The following is an 18,290-nucleotide window of genomic DNA, read 5'->3' as shown; positions in this document are numbered from 1 at the left end:
AGCCGCGTGACGAGCGCGCCGGCGTCGGGCTCGCCTTCGACGGGTGGGGCCATCGGCGGAAGCGCGGACGGTCTCGACGACGAGGACGAGGAGAAGGAGGAGGCGCCAGCCGGGGGCAGGCCTTTGCCGCTGAGCAGGCAGACGACGAAGTACTGCAGCAGTCCGGGTGGACCGGTGAAGTTGGTCGTCAGGAGGCACGCCCACAGGAACGGCACGTCGCGTTCGATCGCGTCGAGCCACATCCACCGACCGACGAAGAGGTCCCACGCCAGCACGTGCGCCCACTCCTCGGTGACAAAGTTTGGATTCTCGAGCATGCTCTGGAACCCCAGCAGCGGGCCGGTTACCGCGCCGTTCGCCCAGTCCCAGGGCGCGATAGTCGGATCGAACACGGCGCCAAACTTGGCGGCCTCTTCGAGGGCGCCGGGTTGATTAAATCCGACGTAGTCGACGTAAAAGTGTATACCCGACGCGATGAGCACGGGCAGCCAGGAGCCCATGACGGTCTTCACCACCGGGTTCCTGGGCGCGAGGATCATGGCGAACCAGAACACCTGAGGGGTGAAGGTGGCCAAGTTGAAGCTGGCCACGATCTCGGGGAGGAATTCGGCGGCGTCCGCGGGGTGGCCGGGGGCGAGAGTCAGCGCGGCGGTCGCAGCCATCAGCCCGACGGTGGTGTTCCTCTTATCCTCCCCCGAAGCCGGTTCGCGAACGCGACGCTCGGCGGTTGCGGCGACGGGCGCGGGACGCGCGGGACGGCGCGCGCACGTGCGCCGCCGCGCCGCGAGGACGGGATCGGCCGCGACGCGCGGGGCGATCGCGCAGCCGCGCATGCACGCGAGCGATGCCATGGTACGCGCCCGCGGTTTTGGTCGACGTGGCGGGACGACCAGTCACGTACTGTAAAGTGACATCTGTTGGCAAGGCTCCCCGAACGTCGGCGCTCACTCAAGGTGGGCGCGTCGCGACGATGACCGCTTCCGCGATCGCGATCCCCGCGCGCATTCTCCTCTCCCGGCGCCCGCGGGTGTCCCGCGCGCCCGTCGGCCGCGGCGGCGCGTCGCGCGTCGTCAGCGTCCGCGCGGCCGCCGGCAACCGCCTTCGGGGCAAGAAGGAGTACGTCCCGACCGATCGCGTCGCCTCGCTGCAGAACGAGGGCGCGTACGCGGTGTTGGCCGCCGCGAACGCCCTCGAGGCGAAGGGCAAGGACATCGTCCACCTGGAGATCGGCCAGCCCGGGTTCCCGTCCCCGGCGCACGTCGTCGACGCCGGCGTGGAGGCCATCACCGGCGGCAAGACCAAGTACTCCAACCCGTCCGGCATCCCGAACCTCAAGCGCGCCATCGCCGAGTACGTCACGCGAACGCGCGGCGTGGCCACCTCCCCGGCGCAGGTTGTCGTCGGACCCGGCGCCAAGCCCGGCCTCTTCTTCCCCACCCTCGCGCTGGTGCAGCCCGGGGACGAGGTGATGTACCCCGACCCGGGTTTTCCCACGTACCGAGCCATGATCGAAGTCGCGGGCGCCACGCCAGTCCCGGTGCCGCTCCGACCCGACGGCGCGTCCTTCGACATGGCCGCGTTCCGATCGAAGGTGTCCGACAGGACGAAGCTCATCGTGCTGAACTCCCCGGCGAACCCGACGGGCGGGGTGATGCCGCGGGAGGACGTCGAGGAGGTGGCGGCGATTGCGACGAGCGCGGACGCGTGGGTGCTCAGCGACGAGATCTACTCCAGGCTGACCTACGACCAATCGGAGGGTGCCACGTCGGCATACTCGCTCCCCGACATGAAGGAGCGCACCGTGCTCGTCGACGGGTTCAGCAAGACGTACTGCATGACGGGGTGGAGGCTCGGGTGGGCGGTGATGCCCGAGGCGCTCGCCGCGAGGACCGAGCTCCTCGCCGTGCACAGCTACGGATGCGTGGCGACGTTCACGCAAGAGGCCGGGGTGGCGGCGCTGGAGGGACCGCAGGACCAGGTGGACGAGATGGTGGCCGAGTACAAAAAGCGACGGGACTTCGTGGTGAGCGCGTTGAACGCGATCGACGGCGTCGAGTGCCCAATCCCGGCGGGGGCCTTTTACGCCTTCCCGGATGTGTCCTCGTTCGGGATGACCAGCAAGCAGATCGCCAACTTGCTCCTGAACGAGGGGGGCGTGGCGGTGCTTCCGGGGACGGACTTTGGCGCTAACGGCGAAGGAAAGATTCGGTTGAGCTACGTAGGCGACATGGACACGCTGAAGGAGGGGTGCGCGAGGATCGCCAAGGTTCTCGGGAAGCTCTCTTCCGAGAAGAAGGACGACGATTCTTCAAAGGAGAAGAAGAGCAACGACAATTCTTCATACATCATAACCCCCGATTCTTCCAAAGGGAACGTCGGCAACGCCATGCCCGTGATTGGAGGGGGCGGGGGCGGGCTCGGTGCGAACATGACGTGGGAAGAGCTCGACGAGAAAGTGAACACGTACCCGATGGATCGAAAGTTTCAGGCCATCGGCGAAGGAGGTCAATCGTTCATCGACGAGGTTGTGGCGCTGATTGAAAAGGCATTGGGACGAAGCGTACCCAGCGGTAACGTGACTACCAGGCCGAGCAAGAAAGGAAAGTACGTCGCCGTGAACGTCACGGTGAGGCTTGAGAACGGGAACGAGGTTCTCGAGGTGTACGGCGCGTTGAAGTCCTGCGAGAGGGTAAAATGGTTTTTGTGATGAAACGAATGTACGTTGCGATGGAACGCCGAGATGCGGCGCGTGTGCGTTGCCCGTCGTGCGCGTCTCGTCGCCTTTTTTCTCACGCGTCCGAGGAGACCACGCCGCCGTCGGTGATGATGAACTCTCCCTCCGCTTCCTTCAGGTTAGGCGCGTCCACCACCTTGATCACCCTCGCATCGCCCCGTCCCTTCCTGACGCTGAGCCTGACGTGCGAGGCGTGAGCGAGGACGTGCCCGCCGATGGCCTTCTTGGGGTCCATTCCGGCGAAGGACATGCCGGAAGGGTCGGCCTGGACCTGGTTCGTGTACACCACGGCGATGTTGAATTCATCGGCGATCTTGTTGAGCTTGGCGAGGAACTGGCCGAGCCGCTGCTGGCGCTCGGAGAGCTCGCCGCGGCCGATGAAATCGACCCTGAAGTGGGCCATGATGCTGTCGATGATCAAAATCTTGAAGGGCTCCTCGGAGAATTTGCCCGCGAGAAGGGTCAGGGCGTTGTCCATCATCTCGTGGGTGAACGTTCGCGCGACGAGGATGTTGTCGAGAACGGCATCCGAGTCAAGGTTGAACCGCTCTGCGATCTGGACGATGCGCTCGGCCCTGAACGTGCCCTCGGTGTCGATGAAGGCGACCTTAGCGCAGCCACCGCCCTCGTCCAGAGGCAGCTGGGTGGTCACGGCGAGGGTGTGGCAGATCTGGGTCTTGCCGCACCTGAGATGGGTCCGACGGGGGGTCAGAAGGATGCACAGCTGTGTTTCAAAGGGGTTCGGGGTTTGGGGGCTCGTACCTCCATTCGCCGTACATCTCGGTGATGCTGCGCGTGGGTACACCGCCGCCGAGGATGGCATCGATGGTGTCAGCGCCGGTCCTGATGTTGATGGTGTCCTTCCTCTGCGCGCGAGAGAGGCGGGAGGGTCAGCGGGGCGAGGGGGAAAAGAGAAGGAACCGAGAGAGGGCGCGCACCATGGACATCCACTCCTTTGCCGTCACAAAGCTCCCAGCCTGGTCTTTCGGGAGGAGCTTGTTGGCGGCCTCGAGCATCTTGTCAACCTTGGCATCGGAGAGGCCCTTGACGTCGATGAGGGTCTTCTTGGGCACCGTCAGCAAGGACTTGACGGTCGCGAAACCCGCGTCTTTTACTTTCTGCGCGGGAGGAAAAAGAGGCGCGGGAGGGGTGAGCGAGCGCGCGGAAGGGGCGAGCGAACGGGAGGGGCGAGCGAACGCGCTATGGGTCACGGAGAGGCGCGCGCGAACCTTGATGTCGGTGGCGGACACGCCGCACTGTTGGAGCTCGTCGATGAGGATGAAGGACTGCGGGAGCTGCTCGAAGGTTTCTTCTTCCTCTGCGAGCTCGGTTTCCGCGCGTTGCAGCTGCGCCTCAGCGACGGCGCACTCATCCTCGACAGCTGCGGCGGACATGATCCTCGGGAAGATGAGGTTGGTGGAGAGGGAGGGAGCGCAGAGAGACTGGGGAAGGTTGAAGAACCAAGGGCGTCGACGGTGGCGCGCGCGAAGACGAAGTGCGACTCGCACAGCTGTGAACCTAAATAACTGAAGGGGGAACTTGCGAAGCTGCGAAGGGAGACTCAACACGAAAGCATTGTCGCATTTAGATAGCTAGTCGACCCTCACATCGAGCGCTTGAGCTCCTTAACCATGAGGTCGATGAAGTTATCGTTCGCGACGAGCTTGTACATCGCCGCGCGCACGACCTCGCGGTTCAGCCCGCCCCCGCCGCCGCCGCCGCCCCGCTCGGCAACCGGGGAGTCCCTCCCAGACTCTACCGCCGCCGCCGGCTTCTCCTTCTTCTTCTCCCTCTTCTGTTTGGGCTCGTCCGCCATCGTCGGCGCCGGCACCGGCACCGCCAGGGGTTCGGGAATCGGCGCGGGCGCCGCGCTCGCGCCGCCTCTGCCCAGCTGCCCCGCGAAGAACGCCTCGACGCTGCCCGTCGGTTGCGGTTGCTGCGCCGGCTGAGCCGCGGCGGAGCCGAGGTTCATAGCCGCCATCAGACCCTCCGCCGTGAGCTGCGGCTGCTGCTGGTCCTCCTTGGCGTGCGCGCTCGTGATGGAATCGAACAGGGCGGACATGTCGTCGCACTCCTCTTGCTGGAAGAACCAGATGCCGTTGACCTCGGTGGACGATCGGTAGAGCAGGTATGGCGGCGAGAGCTCAAACTCAAACTCGCCGAGGAGATTCTCGCGGACGTTCTCGGTGTTTAGGCGGTTCAGCACGACGAACTGGAACCTCGGCACCGATCGACGTTGCACGACGAAGAGCGAGCCTTCGCAATCTTTCCGATGCTGCGGGCGGGAACAGGGATGGGGGGGTTGGTGTCGGGTCGGGTCAGAGATCGGGTCGCGAGCGATCGACGGGTGCTCCAAGTCCGGGGGATCTGGCTCGTCCACGGTGTAGGGGCGAAAGGGCCGGGTCACTCACCCACGCCTGCTCCTCCAGGTTGAACCCGTACAGAGTCACGTGGCTCGCGCTGCCCAGGATGGCCTCCACCTCGGGGTCCTCCCTCTGGAGCACCCGCAGGTTTGCCGCATCCTCGGGCTTGACCAGCGGCTTCTTCCGCGGGGCCATCGTTGTCGTTCTCGGTCGCGACGCTAGGAAGCCCTCGCTCACGGGCGCCCACCAGCCGCGGTCGGGTCTCTCTACGTGCCGGGGGATCTCCTCGGCGAAGAAGGTCGTTCCTTCGTCTCGCGGGAATCCTCGGTGGGTCCCTGCGGTTCGATCTGTGCGTGACCTAGCTCTCGGGGCGGAATTTCTTGCCGTCGACTCCGGCTACCGGCCTGCCGATGCCGTGGCGCGAAAAAAAAGTGACTTCCCGCGCTGGTGAGCCATAACGCGCCGCTGCGTTCGCGTCTCGGACGAGATCCGCGGCGGCGGACGCGTCGCGGGCGTCAGCGAGGACGTCGCGTGCATCGAGAATCCCCAGGTTACGGTTAGGCGCTCGAGCGCAGAGCTAGGCTCGGGACCCACGCCGGCCTCTCTGAGCCACAGATTCCGAGTAAAGCGGTTCCCCGTCCCTTAGCTAGCCATGGAGGAGGTCGCCGCGGGTGCTTGGGCCGGTCTGGTCGGCACCGTCCTCGGATATCCACTAGACGTCGTAAAGGGTAGGATGCAGACGGGCAAGGGTGTCGCGGGGAGCGGCGCGAAGGCTAATTTCGGTGCGTCCCTTCGCCTCACGGACAAGACACGGCCCGCAACTCCCAAGACTTTTACGCTAACCCGTCCCGTCCCACCCTCCCCAGCACGGACGCTCGTCTCGATAGCGCGCGCCGAGGGCGTGACGGGCATGTACCGCGGGCTCGGCCCGCCCGTGTGCATGATGATGGTCATGAACAGCATGAACTTTGGCGCGTTTTACCACATGCGAGATAAACTGGCCGGCGCCAACCCCGTCGGGTGGGGCACCGAACGACCGTGGATCGACTGGCGCGTGGTGTGCGCCGCGGCGAGCGTCGGGCCCCTGTGCGCGATGGTCAGCACCCCGTTCGAGCTCGTCAAGCTCCAGGTGCAGCTCGACGCGGCGAACCACTCGCGGACACAGCTGGCGGCGACGAAGCCGGCGACGGATCGAAACGCGTCGCCAATCGGGTACGTTCGCAAGTACTCGGGCAGCGCGCACGCCGCGCGCCAACTCCTCAAGACGCACGGCCCGAGGGTGTTCTTCCTCGGGCACGGCGTCAACACCGCGCGCGAGTGCGTGTTCAACGCCGTGTTCTTCTCCGCGTTTGAGCACACGGCGCACGGGTTCGAGACCGAGGCGGGGTTGAGCCCCGCGATGGCAACCGCCGCGGCTGGGGGCGTCGCGGGCGCGGCGGGTTGGCTGACGAACCTGCCCCTGGACTGCGTCAAATCTGGGATCCAGGGGCAGTGTCTCGGGGACGGGCGCGGGGGATGGGACGCGGGGCGGGGCGCGAGGGTCGGGTTCGTCGAGGCGGCGAGGGCGGTTGGCGGGAGGGGCGGGATCGCCGGCTTTTTCGCCGGCGCGGCTCCGTCGCTGGCGCGTTCTTTCGTGGTGAGCGGGAGCAGGTTCACGGCGTTCACCGGGGCGATGGGGGCGTTCCGCGCCGTGCGGGAGCGTGCGGGCGCGTCGCTGACGGAGTCGGAAATCGGGCGCGACTGAGGGAACCGGGACGGGCGCGGCGCCCCCTCGCGAGAAAACACCCACGGCGAAAAGATCGATGTGGGAGTTCCTCCTTGTTCCTAATTGGCGTTTGCCGTGCGATTTACCCGTGGGAAAACCAAAGTCGTGGCAGCTGCTGACGTGGTCTAAACCGTTGTACTTGTAAAATGGTCACTTTTAATCGGACATTCCGAATTTGACGACGTGAAAAAATCCGCGGCCCTTTCACGCTCCACGCGGCCCTTTCAGCTCCGACAGGAGAAAGACACAGTTACGCGCGCGTCGGCCTCGAACGCGCGTCGCGACGAACCCGCGCGGTTTTTTCATCCACCCGCGGCCCTGACGACGCACCGAGACCGGGCATCGCGCACGCGTCGCTGCACGACATCTCAGCAGGTGCGCGGCCGCGCCAGAGCCCGACCGCCCCGTTCTTGGCGCCCCGCCTATCCGAAGATTCAACACGATCGTTCGAGTTTCTTGTGGGACCCGGACGCGCCAGCCCCGCCCGTGTCTCGAGGCTGGAGCCTCAACACGGACGTCGCCGCGCATCGCGCGCGCCTTTTCGACCGAATCCTCGAAGTGAAGCCTCGGCGCGCCACCCGCCGAACCTCTCCCCAATCCTCGGCCCACGTTCTCCATCATAAACCACAACCCGCTCACGTGTGGGCCCAACTCCCGCGCCCCGGTTTCACGGTCGTCTCGATGACCGGTGTCGTCGTATTCGACGCGCGTGGGGAACTCGAAAATCTCGGAAGCGCATCCCCGATCCCGCGCCCGCGCCGTCGACATCGACCCCTTCACCACACCCCCGACAACACCCATTGACGTCGCCCCGCCCCTCACGACGCATGAACCTCGCCAACAGAAGCGAAACGAGCCCGCCCGCCATGCGCGCGACGGCGCCGGGAAAAGTCGCCGCCTCGCGTCGACGCCGCGACAGGGAGAGTCCCTCGAGGTTGAACGCGATCAACATCGCGTCGATCGTCGCGGTTTTCATCCTCGTCGACTCGCCAGGCGCGTTCGCCGCGCCGTTCGCGGACAAAGCCGCGCTGAAGACCGCGGTGGACAACTGCCTCGCCGTCGATGCCACCGGCAGGGCGTGTTGCAACCACAGCGCGGACTGCGGAGCGGCGGGGACGACCGAGATGGCTGATTGGGACGTGTCGCTGGTGACGGACATGAACGACTTGTTCAATTACAAAGAATCCTTCAACGCGGACATATCGCGGTGGGACGTCAGCTCGGTCACGAGCATGTACTTGATGTTTTATTATGCCGCCGCGTTCAACGCGGACATCTCGCGGTGGGACGTCAGCTCGGTCACGAACATGCGTGCTATGTTTTATCAAGCCTACGCGTTCAACGCGGATATATCGCTGTGGGACGTCAGCTCGGTCACGAACATGAATGAGATGTTTGTTAACGCCGCCGCGTTCAACGCGGACATAACGCGGTGGGATACCAGCTCGGCAACGAACATGGTGGGTATGTTTGCCTATGCGTCCGCCTGGCAATCAAGGTTCCACAACTGCGGCTACAGCAGCTCCCATCAGGCGTGCGGCGAGGTTGCATTCTACACGTCATCGACCGGCGCCACCGTCGGTCCACCCGCCGCGTGGGTTCGCATAGACGACGCGTGCGATGCGTCCACCCCACCCCTCAACGGCGACGTCGGCAACTGCACCGACACCCTCGTGAGCGGCACGTCCTGCGTCCCCGAGTGCCACCCCGGGTATGTGCTGCAGGGCGTGACGTCGTGCACCGACCGGGTGCTGACGCAGGAGGCCGTGTGCGAACCCGAGGTCAGCACCAGGGCTGAGCTCAAGGCGGCGGTGGACGCGTGCATCGGCGATCGGTTCTGCGAGCCTACCATGCCCCACTGGGATGTCTCGCGCGTGACGGACATGAGCTACCTGTTCCAGGATATGACCGGTTTCAACGTGGACATCAGCCGGTGGGCCGTGTCGCAGGTCACGGACGCGCGGGGCATGTTCCAGGGCGCGTCGAGCTTCTACCAGGATCTCGCGGGATGGACGTTCGCGCAGGGCGCCGAGACGACGGGGATGTTCTCGGGCGCTGACGCCTGGCTGTCCCGGGTGTCGCGCGATGATTCACTCGACACGACAGACGGCCCGCCCGGAGACTGGTCGTTGGACGCGTGCCCGGCGAACGAGCACGTGGAGCTCGGCCTGTGCGCGCCGTGCCCGTGGGGCGGGCTCAGAGCCGCCGGAGACGACCCGGCGTCGGGCGACACGACGTGCGCTTTTCCCGACCAAAACGCGCTGAAGACCGCGGTGGACAACTGCCTCCGCGTGGATCCCACCGGCGTGGCGTGCTGCAACCACGGCGCGGACTGCGGCGCGGCGGGGACGGCCGAGATGACCGATTGGGACGTGTCGCTGGTGACGGACATGCTATCTTTGTTCAATGGCAAGTCTCAATTCAACGCGGACATATCGCGGTGGGACGTCAGCTCGGTCACGAACATGCAGAGTATGTTTTATGGTGCCAACGCGTTCGACGCGGACATATCGCGGTGGGACGTCAGCTCGGTCACGAGCATGAAGTCCATGTTTTTTAGGGCCAACGCGTTCAACGCGGACATATCGCGGTGGGACGTCAGCTCGGTCACGAACATGGAACGGATGTTTTATCAAGCCTACGCGTTCGACGCGGACATAACGCGGTGGGATACCAGCATGGTCACGTATTTGTTTCAAATGTTTTACTCTGCGACCGCCTGGAAATCAAGGTTCCACAACTGCGGCTCCGACAGCAGCTCCCACCAGGCGTGCGGCGAGGTTGCATTCTACGCGTCATCGAGCGGCTCTAACGACGGTCCACCCGCCGCGTGGGTCCGCAAAGACGACGCGTGCGACGCGTCCACGCCACCCGACAACGGCGGCGTCGGCAACTGCACCGACGCCCTCGTGAGCGGCACGTCCTGCGTCCCCGAGTGCCACCCCGGGTATGTGCTGCAGGGCGTGACGTCGTGCACCGACCGGGTGCTGACGCAGGAGGCCGTGTGCGTCCCCGAGGTCAGCACCAGGGCTGAGCTCAAGGCGGCGGTGGACGCGTGCATCGGCGATCGGTTCTGCGAGCCTACCATGCCCCACTGGGATGTCTCGCGCGTGACGGACATGAGCTACCTGTTCCAGGATATGACCGGTTTCAACGTGGACATCAGCCGGTGGGCCGTGTCGCAGGTCACGGACGCGCGGGGCATGTTCCAGGGCGCGTCGAGCTTCTACCAGGATCTCGCGGGATGGACGTTCGCGCAGGGCGCCGAGACGACGGGGATGTTCTCGGGCGCTGACGCCTGGCTGTCCCGGGTGTCGCGCGATGATTCACTCGACACGACAGACGGCCCGCCCGGAGACTGGTCGTTGGACGCGTGCCCGGCGAACGAGCACGTGGAGCTCGGCCTGTGCGCGCCGTGCCCGTGGGGCGGGCTCAGAGCCGCCGGAGACGACCCGGCGTCGGGCGACACGACGTGCGCTTTTCCCGACCAAAACGCGCTGAAGACCGCGGTGGACAACTGCCTCCGCGTGGATCCCACCGGCGTGGCGTGCTGCAACCACGGCGCGAACTGCGGCGCGGCGGGGACGGCCGAGATGACCGATTGGGACGTGTCGAAGGTGACGGATATGAACAGCCTGTTCCGCGACAAAGGATCCTTCAACGCGGACATATCGCGGTGGGACGTGTCTCTTGTGATGGACATGCTGATGATGTTTTACGGCGCCAGCCAGTTCAACGCGGACATATCGGGTTGGGACGTCAGCTCGGTCACAAACATGCGTACTATGTTTCAAAACGCCGCCGCGTTCAACGCGGACATCTCGCGGTGGGACGTCAGCTCGGTTACGAACATGTATTATATGTTTTATCAAGCCGGCCAGTTCGACGCGGACATATCGCGGTGGGACGTCAGCTCGGTCACGAACATGGAAGGTATGTTTCAGTGGGCCCCAGTTTTCAACGCGGACATATCGCGGTGGGACGTCAGCTCGGTCACGAACATGGACGCTATGTTTCTTTCTGCCGCCGCGTTCAACGCGGACATAACGCGGTGGGATACCAGCTTGGCCACGAACATGGCGGGTATGTTTGCCTATGCGTCCGCCTGGGAATCGAGGTTCCACAACTGCGGCTCCGACAGCTCCCACCAGGCGTGCGGCGAGGTTGCATTCTACACGTCATCGAGCGGCGCCACCGCCGGTCCACCCGCCGCGTGGGTTCGCATAGATGACGCGTGCGATGCGTCCACGCCACCCCTCAACGGCGACGTCGGCAACTGCACCGACACCCTCGTGAGCGGCACGTCCTGCGTCCCCGAGTGCCACCCCGGGTATGTGCTGCAGGGCGTGACGTCGTGCACCGACCGGGTGCTGACGCAGGAGGCTACATGTGCATGGAGGTTTCCGGATGGTGATGGATTGAAGGCGATCTTGGCCCCGTGTCTAGATGCGGTTCCTTCAGGGGAAAGGTGCTGCTCTTCGGACAGGTTGTGCTGGCACCCTGACCCGGTGATGAGGCGGTGCGGCGCTGTGGGATGCTCGGACATGCCGGAATGGGACGTGTCACAGGTTACCGACGCGCAGGATCTATTTGCCGGTAGATCGAGCTTCCACCAGGCAATCACGGGATGGACATTCGCGCAAGGAGCCAACGCGGCGGGGATGTTCACCGGAGCCGACGCCTGGCTGGCTCACTCTGCTCGCATTGACGGGATGAACTCCACGGATGGACCGCCGAGCCAGTGGAACTTTCTTCCCTGCCTCGAGAACGAGCGCGTAGAGTCCAAACTGTGCGTCGCGTGCAGGATTGGCTGGGTCAGGGCAGCCGGGGACGATCCCTACAAAGAGAACACCGCATGTTCCCTCACGTTTCCGTCTGAAGGGCCGCACGTCTACCTGGCCGCCTCAGCGGAGACCACCTGCGCCGTCTCGATGGCGGGAGAGATGAAGTGCTGGGGCCAGAATAACTATGGTCAGCTCGGGTATGGCGACACCAGTAGGCGCGGTGACTCTGCTGGGGAAATGGGCGACGCGTTGCCCATCCTGGACTTCGGAGGGTCGTCGCTTGCTGTCAAGGTGAAAAGTCTCTCTGTCGGTTTCGAGCACTCATGTGCAATCCTGAATGATGGCGGCTTGAGGTGCTGGGGTCGCAACGCCAATGGGCAGCTCGGCTACGGCGACACCGATAATCGCGGGGAACTCCCCACCTCGATGGGCAAAAACTTACCTGCGGTCGACCTGGGGTCTGGTCGGTCTGCTAAATTCATCGCCACCGGTCATTACCACACTTGCGTGATCCTGGACGACGGCGGTATGAAGTGCTGGGGTCGCAACGACAATGGGCAGCTCGGCTACGGTGACACCAACACTCGAGGGAACTCCCCCGGGTCGATGGGCGACAACTTACCCGCAGTGGACCTTGGGCCTGGTCAGTCTGCAAAGTTCATCGCCCTCGGTGCTGACCACACCTGCGTGATCCTGGGCGACGGCGGCGTGAAGTGCTGGGGCGGCAACGGCTATGGGCAGCTCGGCTACGGCAACACCAATAATTATAACAGTGGAGGCAGCCTCGCGGCGGTGCACTTCTCACCGACGGTCAAGACTGTCGCCGCGGGTAATTCCAGAATGTGCGTGATGCTTTACGGCGGCAGCGTGAAGTGCTGGGGTCGCAACGACAATGGGCAGCTCGGCTACGGTGACACCAATACTCGAGGGAACTCCCCCGGGTCGATGGGCGACAACTTACCCGCAGTGGACTTTGGGTCTGGTCGATCGGCAAAGTTCATCGCCACCGCTAACCACCACACGTGTGCAATCCTGGACGACGGCAGTACGAAATGCTGGGGCGCCAACCCCTACGGGCAGCTCGGCTACGGCGACATCACGAATCGCGGCAACTCCCCCGAGTCGATGGGCGACGGCTTACCCGCGGTCGACTTTGGGTCTGGTCGATCGGCGAAGTTCATCGCCGTCGGTTTCGAGCACACGTGCGCGCAACTGGACGACGGCAGTATGAAATGCTGGGGTAGAAATGCCTACGGCGAGCTCGGCTACGGCGATACCCAGTATCGCGGGGACGGTCCCGGGTCGATGGGCGACGACTTGCCCTCGGTTTTCCTCGGCGACTTTGCCGTCGCCGAGCCGTGGCCCTACGCTATACATCCGTGGGTGAAGATGAAAAAGTACGGGTTCAACGTCGATCCGAACCGATGCGCGGCGAGGGACTACAGGTCGCACTGCCCGAGGCCGATGAACGTGAAGACGAACGCTGATGATTGGCCGAGCTATGTTAACCCAACACCCGTTAACCCAAACTCGTGTGCCCGGGATCTGTACCGGACAGGCGGCAGAGTCGTGTTCAGCTTGGTGGATGACAACAGCGTCAAGGATCTTCCTTCCTCCGCCGCGGAAATCGCCGCTGGGTTTCAAAATCCCAATGCGTTCTACATCGGCAACGCTGAGTTGGAAGCCATCAACATCAAATCCGCGAAGATGTGCCTGGAGCGATCAAAGGCGAGAGGGGACTCCGAGTGCAACACAAATTGTCTCGACATCGTGGATTCGCACTGGAGCAGTTGTGACGCTCACGCCATTTTCAGCTCAGGGACAAAGAACGTGATAATGGCTATGACGGGTCAGCTCGCCATGGGCTCGTGCTCGAGTTTTTATGACGGTCAGACCGGTTGCGACTCGACTACTGGTGACTACTGCTGGTCGTGTGGACGGAATGGAAAGGTTGGTCAGGCATCAAGCATTCAGAATAATTGGCACGCACATAACTATGGCATGAACCTCCGGCGCGACGGAGGCACGGATGAACTGTACCACTATACCACTACTGCGAGCGGTAAGTGTGCCATGGTGTACGAGAATGGTGACACGTACTGGGACTCGTTCTACATCGTCGTGCAGGAGTAGCTGCAGGAGTATAGATTATGAAACAGTCGAGTGACTGCTGCGAGGAGCAGCTTTGACGTGTAATAACTGTGACAGCCCATAACCAAATAGTTCCGCTACCAGCCCACCGCCACCATCCGTGTCCGTATCCACAGCAGTTTGAAATAAAAAATGGAACCGAACCACAGGCGGAATTACTTCCAGCTGGAGAGCTGAGACCAAATGCCCATAGAAGACGAGAAAAAAACGTTGCATCCGCGTTTTCTTCCGCTGCGCGAAAACGAGCATAGGTGGCGCTGATTCGCGGGCACAATTCTGACTGCTCGCCGTACGATTCATCGCCCACCTCCTATGCACGTTCGAGCGGAGAAACGCATATGCAAAAAAATATTTTCGGCCGGCGCGTTCGCTTTTTCTTCCTCGGCACCCGACGGCTCCCTGGCAGGCGCGCAGCACGCCCAGCAAGCGTCGGAGCGCGTGAACGACGCAGAGTCGTCTCACCGTACCCGTGTCACCAGAGGAAACCCGCGCCGCTCTCGCCCAGCGCCGCTTTCCAGTCGGCAAGATGGAGCAGGTGCGACTTGGCACACCGCCCCCGAGAATCTCACGCGCCAACGGCGACATTACCAGATCCCGCGTCGCCCCGCGACGTGACGGCGTCCGCGCGTGCGCGCGCCCCTCCAACCCCGTCCTTCGACGTCGCTCCCCGATGACCGTTCGCCACCCGTTATCGTCATACATCGCCGCAGGCCATCAAGCAGATCGCCGACGACTTCGGGCAGCCCGTCGAGGAGCTGCTCTCGGTCGTGCTGGACAACATGTGCCAGTCGCAGAACGTCGTCGGCCTGGACGGCCTCGCCGCGTGCGAGGAACTCTCTGTCCAGGGATGCGGCATCGCTTCCCTCGACAACTTCCCGAACCTGCAGGCCCTCCGCAAGCTCCTCCTCGCGGACAACCGCATCGGCGGCGGCCTGGAGAACCTCGCCAAGCTCACCAACCTCGAGGAGCTGAGCATCGGCGGCAACAAGATTGCGTCGCTCGACGAGCTCAAGCCCCTCGAGGGACTCAAGCTCACCGCCATCGACCTCGAGGGCTGCCCGTGCGCCGACGGCTCCGACACCTACCGACATGCCCTCTTCGCCATGTTTCCCACGCTCATCTTCCTCGACGGCACGGACGTCGACGGGAACGAGCGACTCATCGACGACGACGACGACGAGGACGACGAGGACGAGGACGAGGAGGAGGACTTCGACGACGACGACGACGAGGACGAGGACGATTTCGACGAAGACGAGGACGACGAGGACGACGACGAGGACGAGGACGATCAGGTCGCCCGTCTCAGCGCCGGCATCGACGATTTCGACGAAGATGACGACGAAGAAGATGACGACGATGAGGACGACGACGACGACCTCGGCACCGCCAACCTCGTCGGGCCCCCGATGGACGACGACGAGGACGAGGACGACTTCGAAGGCGGCGAGGACCCCGAGAGCGAAGACTTCGACGACGAGGAGGATGACGACGACGAAGACGAAGAGGAGGCGCCGGCGAAGAAGGCGCGCGTCGACTGAGGACGCGGCGCCCGGAGGGTTCGACTTTGAATCGATGAAGAATCCGCCGCGCGCGGCTCGGGATCGACCCCGAGCCCACACGACGCGAGACCGAAGGGAGCGGACCGCGCGGGCGCCCTCCGCGGGCGACGTCATCGTCGCGGCGTCGCTGAAGATCGCCGCGTCCGTATTTGTTTTGTTGATAAGATGCGAGGAGCGCCGTTGTTACCCCCGCGTCGGCGATCGCCTGAAAAACCATCCGCGCCGAGCGCCGAGTCGAGACGGGATGCGTTCACAGTTTATTTTAGGGTTCGACGCCACACCGATCCGCCGCGACGACCATGACGGGCGCGGTGGAACGCGCGGCGCGGGCGTTCGCGAGCGGCGTGCGTCGCGCGCTCGTCGCCGGCGCGAGGGGCGGCGCTCGGGCGGGTCCCGCGGAACTCGCGCCGTCGCTCGGGGCGTTCCGCCACGGCGTCATCATCCGAGGCCATCGCGCGGTGCCGGCGTGGCGCGTCTGCGGAGGGATCGGTCCCGCGCGTCTCACCGCGTCTCACCGCGTCGCGCATCGCGGGTTCGCGGCGGGCGACGCCGCGGGCTCGGGGAAGAACGGCGACGACGAAGAGAGCGACGAGGGCGCCGAAGAGGGAGACGATGGCGACGGCGAGTGGGAGGATGCGCTCGAAGGCTTACCCGTCGAGGCGCTCGAGCTCCGCGACGTCGTCCCCGACGACCAGGGCGCCATGGCGGACAGGACGCTTCCCGTGTACGGAATCACGGGCGTGCCCACGGGGGAGACCGTGACGCTGCCCGGGCGACACTTCGACGTCCCGCTGCGCGTGGACATCGCGCACAGGGTGGTGGTGTGGCAGCGAAGCAAACGACGGGGCAACTACGCAAAGACGCTGACGCGATCGGAGGTGAGCGGGACGACCCGGAAGGCGAGGGCGCAGAAGGGCGCGGGGCGCGCGCGGGTCGGGACGCTCAGGGCGCCGCAGATGCGCGGAGGCGGGGTGGCGCACGGTCCGAGCGGGATGCGCAACTGGAACACCAAGCTGCAGAGACGCGTGCGACGAGCGGGGCTGCAAGTGGCGCTCTCCGCAAAGGCTGCGGAGGGGAGGATCGTGGTCCTCGACTCGCTCCACCGGGGCGTCGAGCCGAAGACCCAGTGGCTGGACGGCGCGCTGGACACCCTCCTCGGCGCGCAGTCCCTCGCCGCGGGAGGCCGCGCGCACAGCGTTTTGTGCGCCGAGATTCCCCCCGCGCTCGAGCAAGGCGGCCTCCCAGCCAAGCGAACGTGCGCGAAGACGGGCAGAAAACTCCCTACGACGCACTCCAACGCCAAGCGCGCGTCGCTCAACTTACCCCACGTGCAGGTCATGGACCAGTTCGGCCTGAACGTGTACGACGTGCTGCGGCACAGGAGTCTGGCCATCACGCGCGACGCCCTCGACGCGCTCGTTGCGAGGCTGGACCGTCCGTTGAAACCGGATCGAGCCAAGTGGTCGGCGCCGCAGCAGACGCCGGATGCGGCGGAGGTGCTCGACTGGACCAGCCGCGGGCACCTCGGCGAGGTGGACAAGGAACGGAAGAAGGAGCAGGTGTTTAAGAGGCGCGCGGCGAAGAAGGCGGGGGGGCGGGTTTAGTGAGATTGGTTCGATGCGATCTACGTTGACTTGACAAAGACGCGCCGGGGACCAAAAAATTCCTCGGCTCTTTCTACCACTGGAGGAACATGTCCTTGGTGTAGCCCAGCTGCTCGAACGCGGGCATGATGGCGAACTTGATCATCGGCGGCGGTCCGCAGAGTAGGATCTGCGTGTCCTTGCTGGGCGGCGGCATGTGCTTCTTGATCATCTCCGCGGTGACGAAGCCGGTGTCGTAGCGCCATCCCTTGGCCGGCGGCCTGTCCACGGTGTAGTGGAGCTTAAAGTTGTCGTGGTCCCGCTCGCACTTATCGAGCTCGTCGCGCAGGAGAATGTCCTCCTCGGTCTGGTTGGCGAAGATTAAGGACATGTCGGTCTTGTCCCCCTTGTCTCGGAAGACCGCGCGCATGACCTGCAGCATCGGCGTGATGCCGGTGCCACCCGCGATCATCCCGATCTTCTTCGCCTTGCGGATCTCGAACCCGCCACCCTGGGACTTGAGCCTCTTGATGGCGAACGTACCCTTGCCCCTGTACTCGTACCTACCCTTCGGCCCCGAGAAGTCCAGGGTGTCGCCGATCTTCAGCGAGTGCATGTGCTGCGACACCTTCCCGCCCTCGGGGAAGCGCTCGTTGGGGAAGTAGACCTTGATGACGAAGTCGACGTGCCCCTTGTCCACGTCCGACGAAGTCGGCGTGTAAGGGCGCCCCTGCTCCTTCCCGTCCTTGTCCGTGTAGGACAGCGCGATGTGTTGGCCGATGGGAAGGCCGAGGATGTGCTCGGGGGTGGGAAGGCCGAAGCGGAACATGTGGGTGTCGTGCGACAGCTCCGTGCGCTTCACCAGCTTCAGCGCCACCTTCTTGCTGGGATCCAGCGCTTTTTTAGCCTTTGGGGCGAGCGCGTCCACGAGGTAAATTAGCGCCACGATGACGGCGAACACGGTGAGACACACCGCCTCGACGTCTCGCCCCTGTGGGAGGAACAACATCTCCGCCGTCACGAATGGCATCGCGTCTTTCTGGAGAGAGGCGCGCGCGAGTCGTTGTGCGGAGGTAAGGGGGCGGATCGATATTCCGCCACTCGTCGCCGCTGTGCCACTCGATCCGGATGATATCCGCCGCTGGGAGCTCGTCTACATATCTCCCGTTGTGACAAATTTCACCAATCAATACGATCAGTGTGGTCTCGTTGGTGTAGTTGGTTATCACGTTCGCCTCACACGCGAAAGGTCGCCAGTTCGAACCTGGCATGAGACATTCTTTTTTTTCCGTGCCCATGGTTCATGTTCGACGCGACACGACGTCGGCGTCCTCCTGGCGAAGTTTGG

At 64.2% G+C, this 18,290-nt stretch overlaps 10 protein-coding genes across 10 annotated transcripts; 6 read left to right on the top strand and 4 right to left on the bottom strand.

Moving 5' to 3' along the window:
• Positions 1 to 143: 143 nt before the first annotated feature.
• Positions 144 to 662, bottom strand: MICPUN_87326 (predicted protein; the record flags this gene model as incomplete). Its single annotated transcript, XM_002509006.1, has 1 exon — positions 144 to 662. A coding segment is annotated over one exon (519 nt), but the record flags the coding sequence as incomplete, so codon positions are not given.
• Positions 663 to 970: 308 nt separating this feature from the next.
• On the top strand, positions 971 to 2,707 carry MICPUN_86848 (Aspartate/tyrosine/aromatic aminotransferase; the record flags this gene model as incomplete). The annotated part of the gene is made up of 1 exon (XM_002509241.1): positions 971 to 2,707. The coding sequence occupies one exon, from the start codon at positions 971 to 973 to the stop codon at positions 2,705 to 2,707; it is 1,737 nt and encodes a 578-aa protein (XP_002509287.1).
• Positions 2,708 to 2,789: 82 nt separating this feature from the next.
• Positions 2,790 to 4,128, bottom strand: DMC1 (DMC1 DNA recombinase; the record flags this gene model as incomplete). The annotated part of the gene is made up of 4 exons (XM_002509005.1): positions 2,790 to 3,420; positions 3,497 to 3,600; positions 3,673 to 3,852; positions 3,964 to 4,128. The coding sequence occupies 4 exons, from the start codon at positions 4,126 to 4,128 to the stop codon at positions 2,790 to 2,792; spliced, it is 1,080 nt and encodes a 359-aa protein (XP_002509051.1).
• Positions 4,129 to 4,292: 164 nt separating this feature from the next.
• On the bottom strand, positions 4,293 to 5,424 carry MICPUN_95598 (predicted protein). The gene is made up of 2 exons (XM_002509004.1): positions 5,146 to 5,424; positions 4,293 to 5,009 (listed from the first exon to the last, which is right to left on the bottom strand). Exons 1-2 carry the CDS (start codon positions 5,290 to 5,292, stop codon positions 4,338 to 4,340), a joined length of 819 nt encoding a protein of 272 aa, XP_002509050.1. The 5' UTR covers positions 5,293 to 5,424; the 3' UTR covers positions 4,293 to 4,337.
• A 325-nt stretch (positions 5,425 to 5,749) lies between these two features.
• On the top strand, positions 5,750 to 6,841 carry MICPUN_103448 (mitochondrial carrier family; the record flags this gene model as incomplete). Its single annotated transcript, XM_002509240.1, has 2 exons — positions 5,750 to 5,879; positions 5,964 to 6,841. The coding sequence occupies 2 exons, from the start codon at positions 5,750 to 5,752 to the stop codon at positions 6,839 to 6,841; spliced, it is 1,008 nt and encodes a 335-aa protein (XP_002509286.1).
• A 1,145-nt stretch (positions 6,842 to 7,986) lies between these two features.
• MICPUN_87356 (predicted protein) lies at positions 7,987 to 10,863 on the top strand (the record flags this gene model as incomplete). The annotated part of the gene is made up of 4 exons (XM_002509239.1): positions 7,987 to 8,330; positions 8,751 to 8,937; positions 9,220 to 9,543; positions 10,480 to 10,863. Coding segments are annotated over 4 exons (1,239 nt in total), but the record flags the coding sequence as incomplete, so codon positions are not given.
• Positions 10,864 to 12,146: 1,283 nt separating this feature from the next.
• On the top strand, positions 12,147 to 13,840 carry MICPUN_109277 (predicted protein). Its single transcript, XM_002509238.1, has one exon. The coding sequence runs from the start codon at positions 12,175 to 12,177 to the stop codon at positions 13,777 to 13,779; it is 1,605 nt and encodes a 534-aa protein (XP_002509284.1). The 5' UTR covers positions 12,147 to 12,174; the 3' UTR covers positions 13,780 to 13,840.
• Positions 13,841 to 14,257: 417 nt separating this feature from the next.
• On the top strand, positions 14,258 to 15,544 carry MICPUN_109278 (predicted protein). Its single transcript, XM_002509237.1, has 2 exons — positions 14,258 to 14,332; positions 14,508 to 15,544. The coding sequence occupies exons 1-2, from the start codon at positions 14,324 to 14,326 to the stop codon at positions 15,336 to 15,338; spliced, it is 840 nt and encodes a 279-aa protein (XP_002509283.1). The 5' UTR covers positions 14,258 to 14,323; the 3' UTR covers positions 15,339 to 15,544.
• Positions 15,545 to 16,111: 567 nt separating this feature from the next.
• MICPUN_76320 (predicted protein) lies at positions 16,112 to 16,789 on the top strand (the record flags this gene model as incomplete). The annotated part of the gene is made up of 2 exons (XM_002509236.1): positions 16,112 to 16,524; positions 16,633 to 16,789. Coding segments are annotated over 2 exons (570 nt in total), but the record flags the coding sequence as incomplete, so codon positions are not given.
• A 179-nt stretch (positions 16,790 to 16,968) lies between these two features.
• MICPUN_63089 (predicted protein) lies at positions 16,969 to 18,240 on the bottom strand (the record flags this gene model as incomplete). Its single annotated transcript, XM_002509003.1, has 2 exons — positions 16,969 to 17,977; positions 18,207 to 18,240. The coding sequence occupies 2 exons, from the start codon at positions 18,238 to 18,240 to the stop codon at positions 17,037 to 17,039; spliced, it is 975 nt and encodes a 324-aa protein (XP_002509049.1). The 3' UTR covers positions 16,969 to 17,036.
• Positions 18,241 to 18,290: the final 50 nt, after the last annotated feature.

This window comes from Micromonas commoda, chromosome 12 (genome assembly GCF_000090985.2).
Source record: "Micromonas commoda chromosome 12, complete sequence".
NCBI lineage: Eukaryota > Viridiplantae > Chlorophyta > Mamiellophyceae > Mamiellales > Mamiellaceae > Micromonas > Micromonas commoda.
This window is presented reverse-complemented; position numbering and strand designations above follow the sequence as displayed.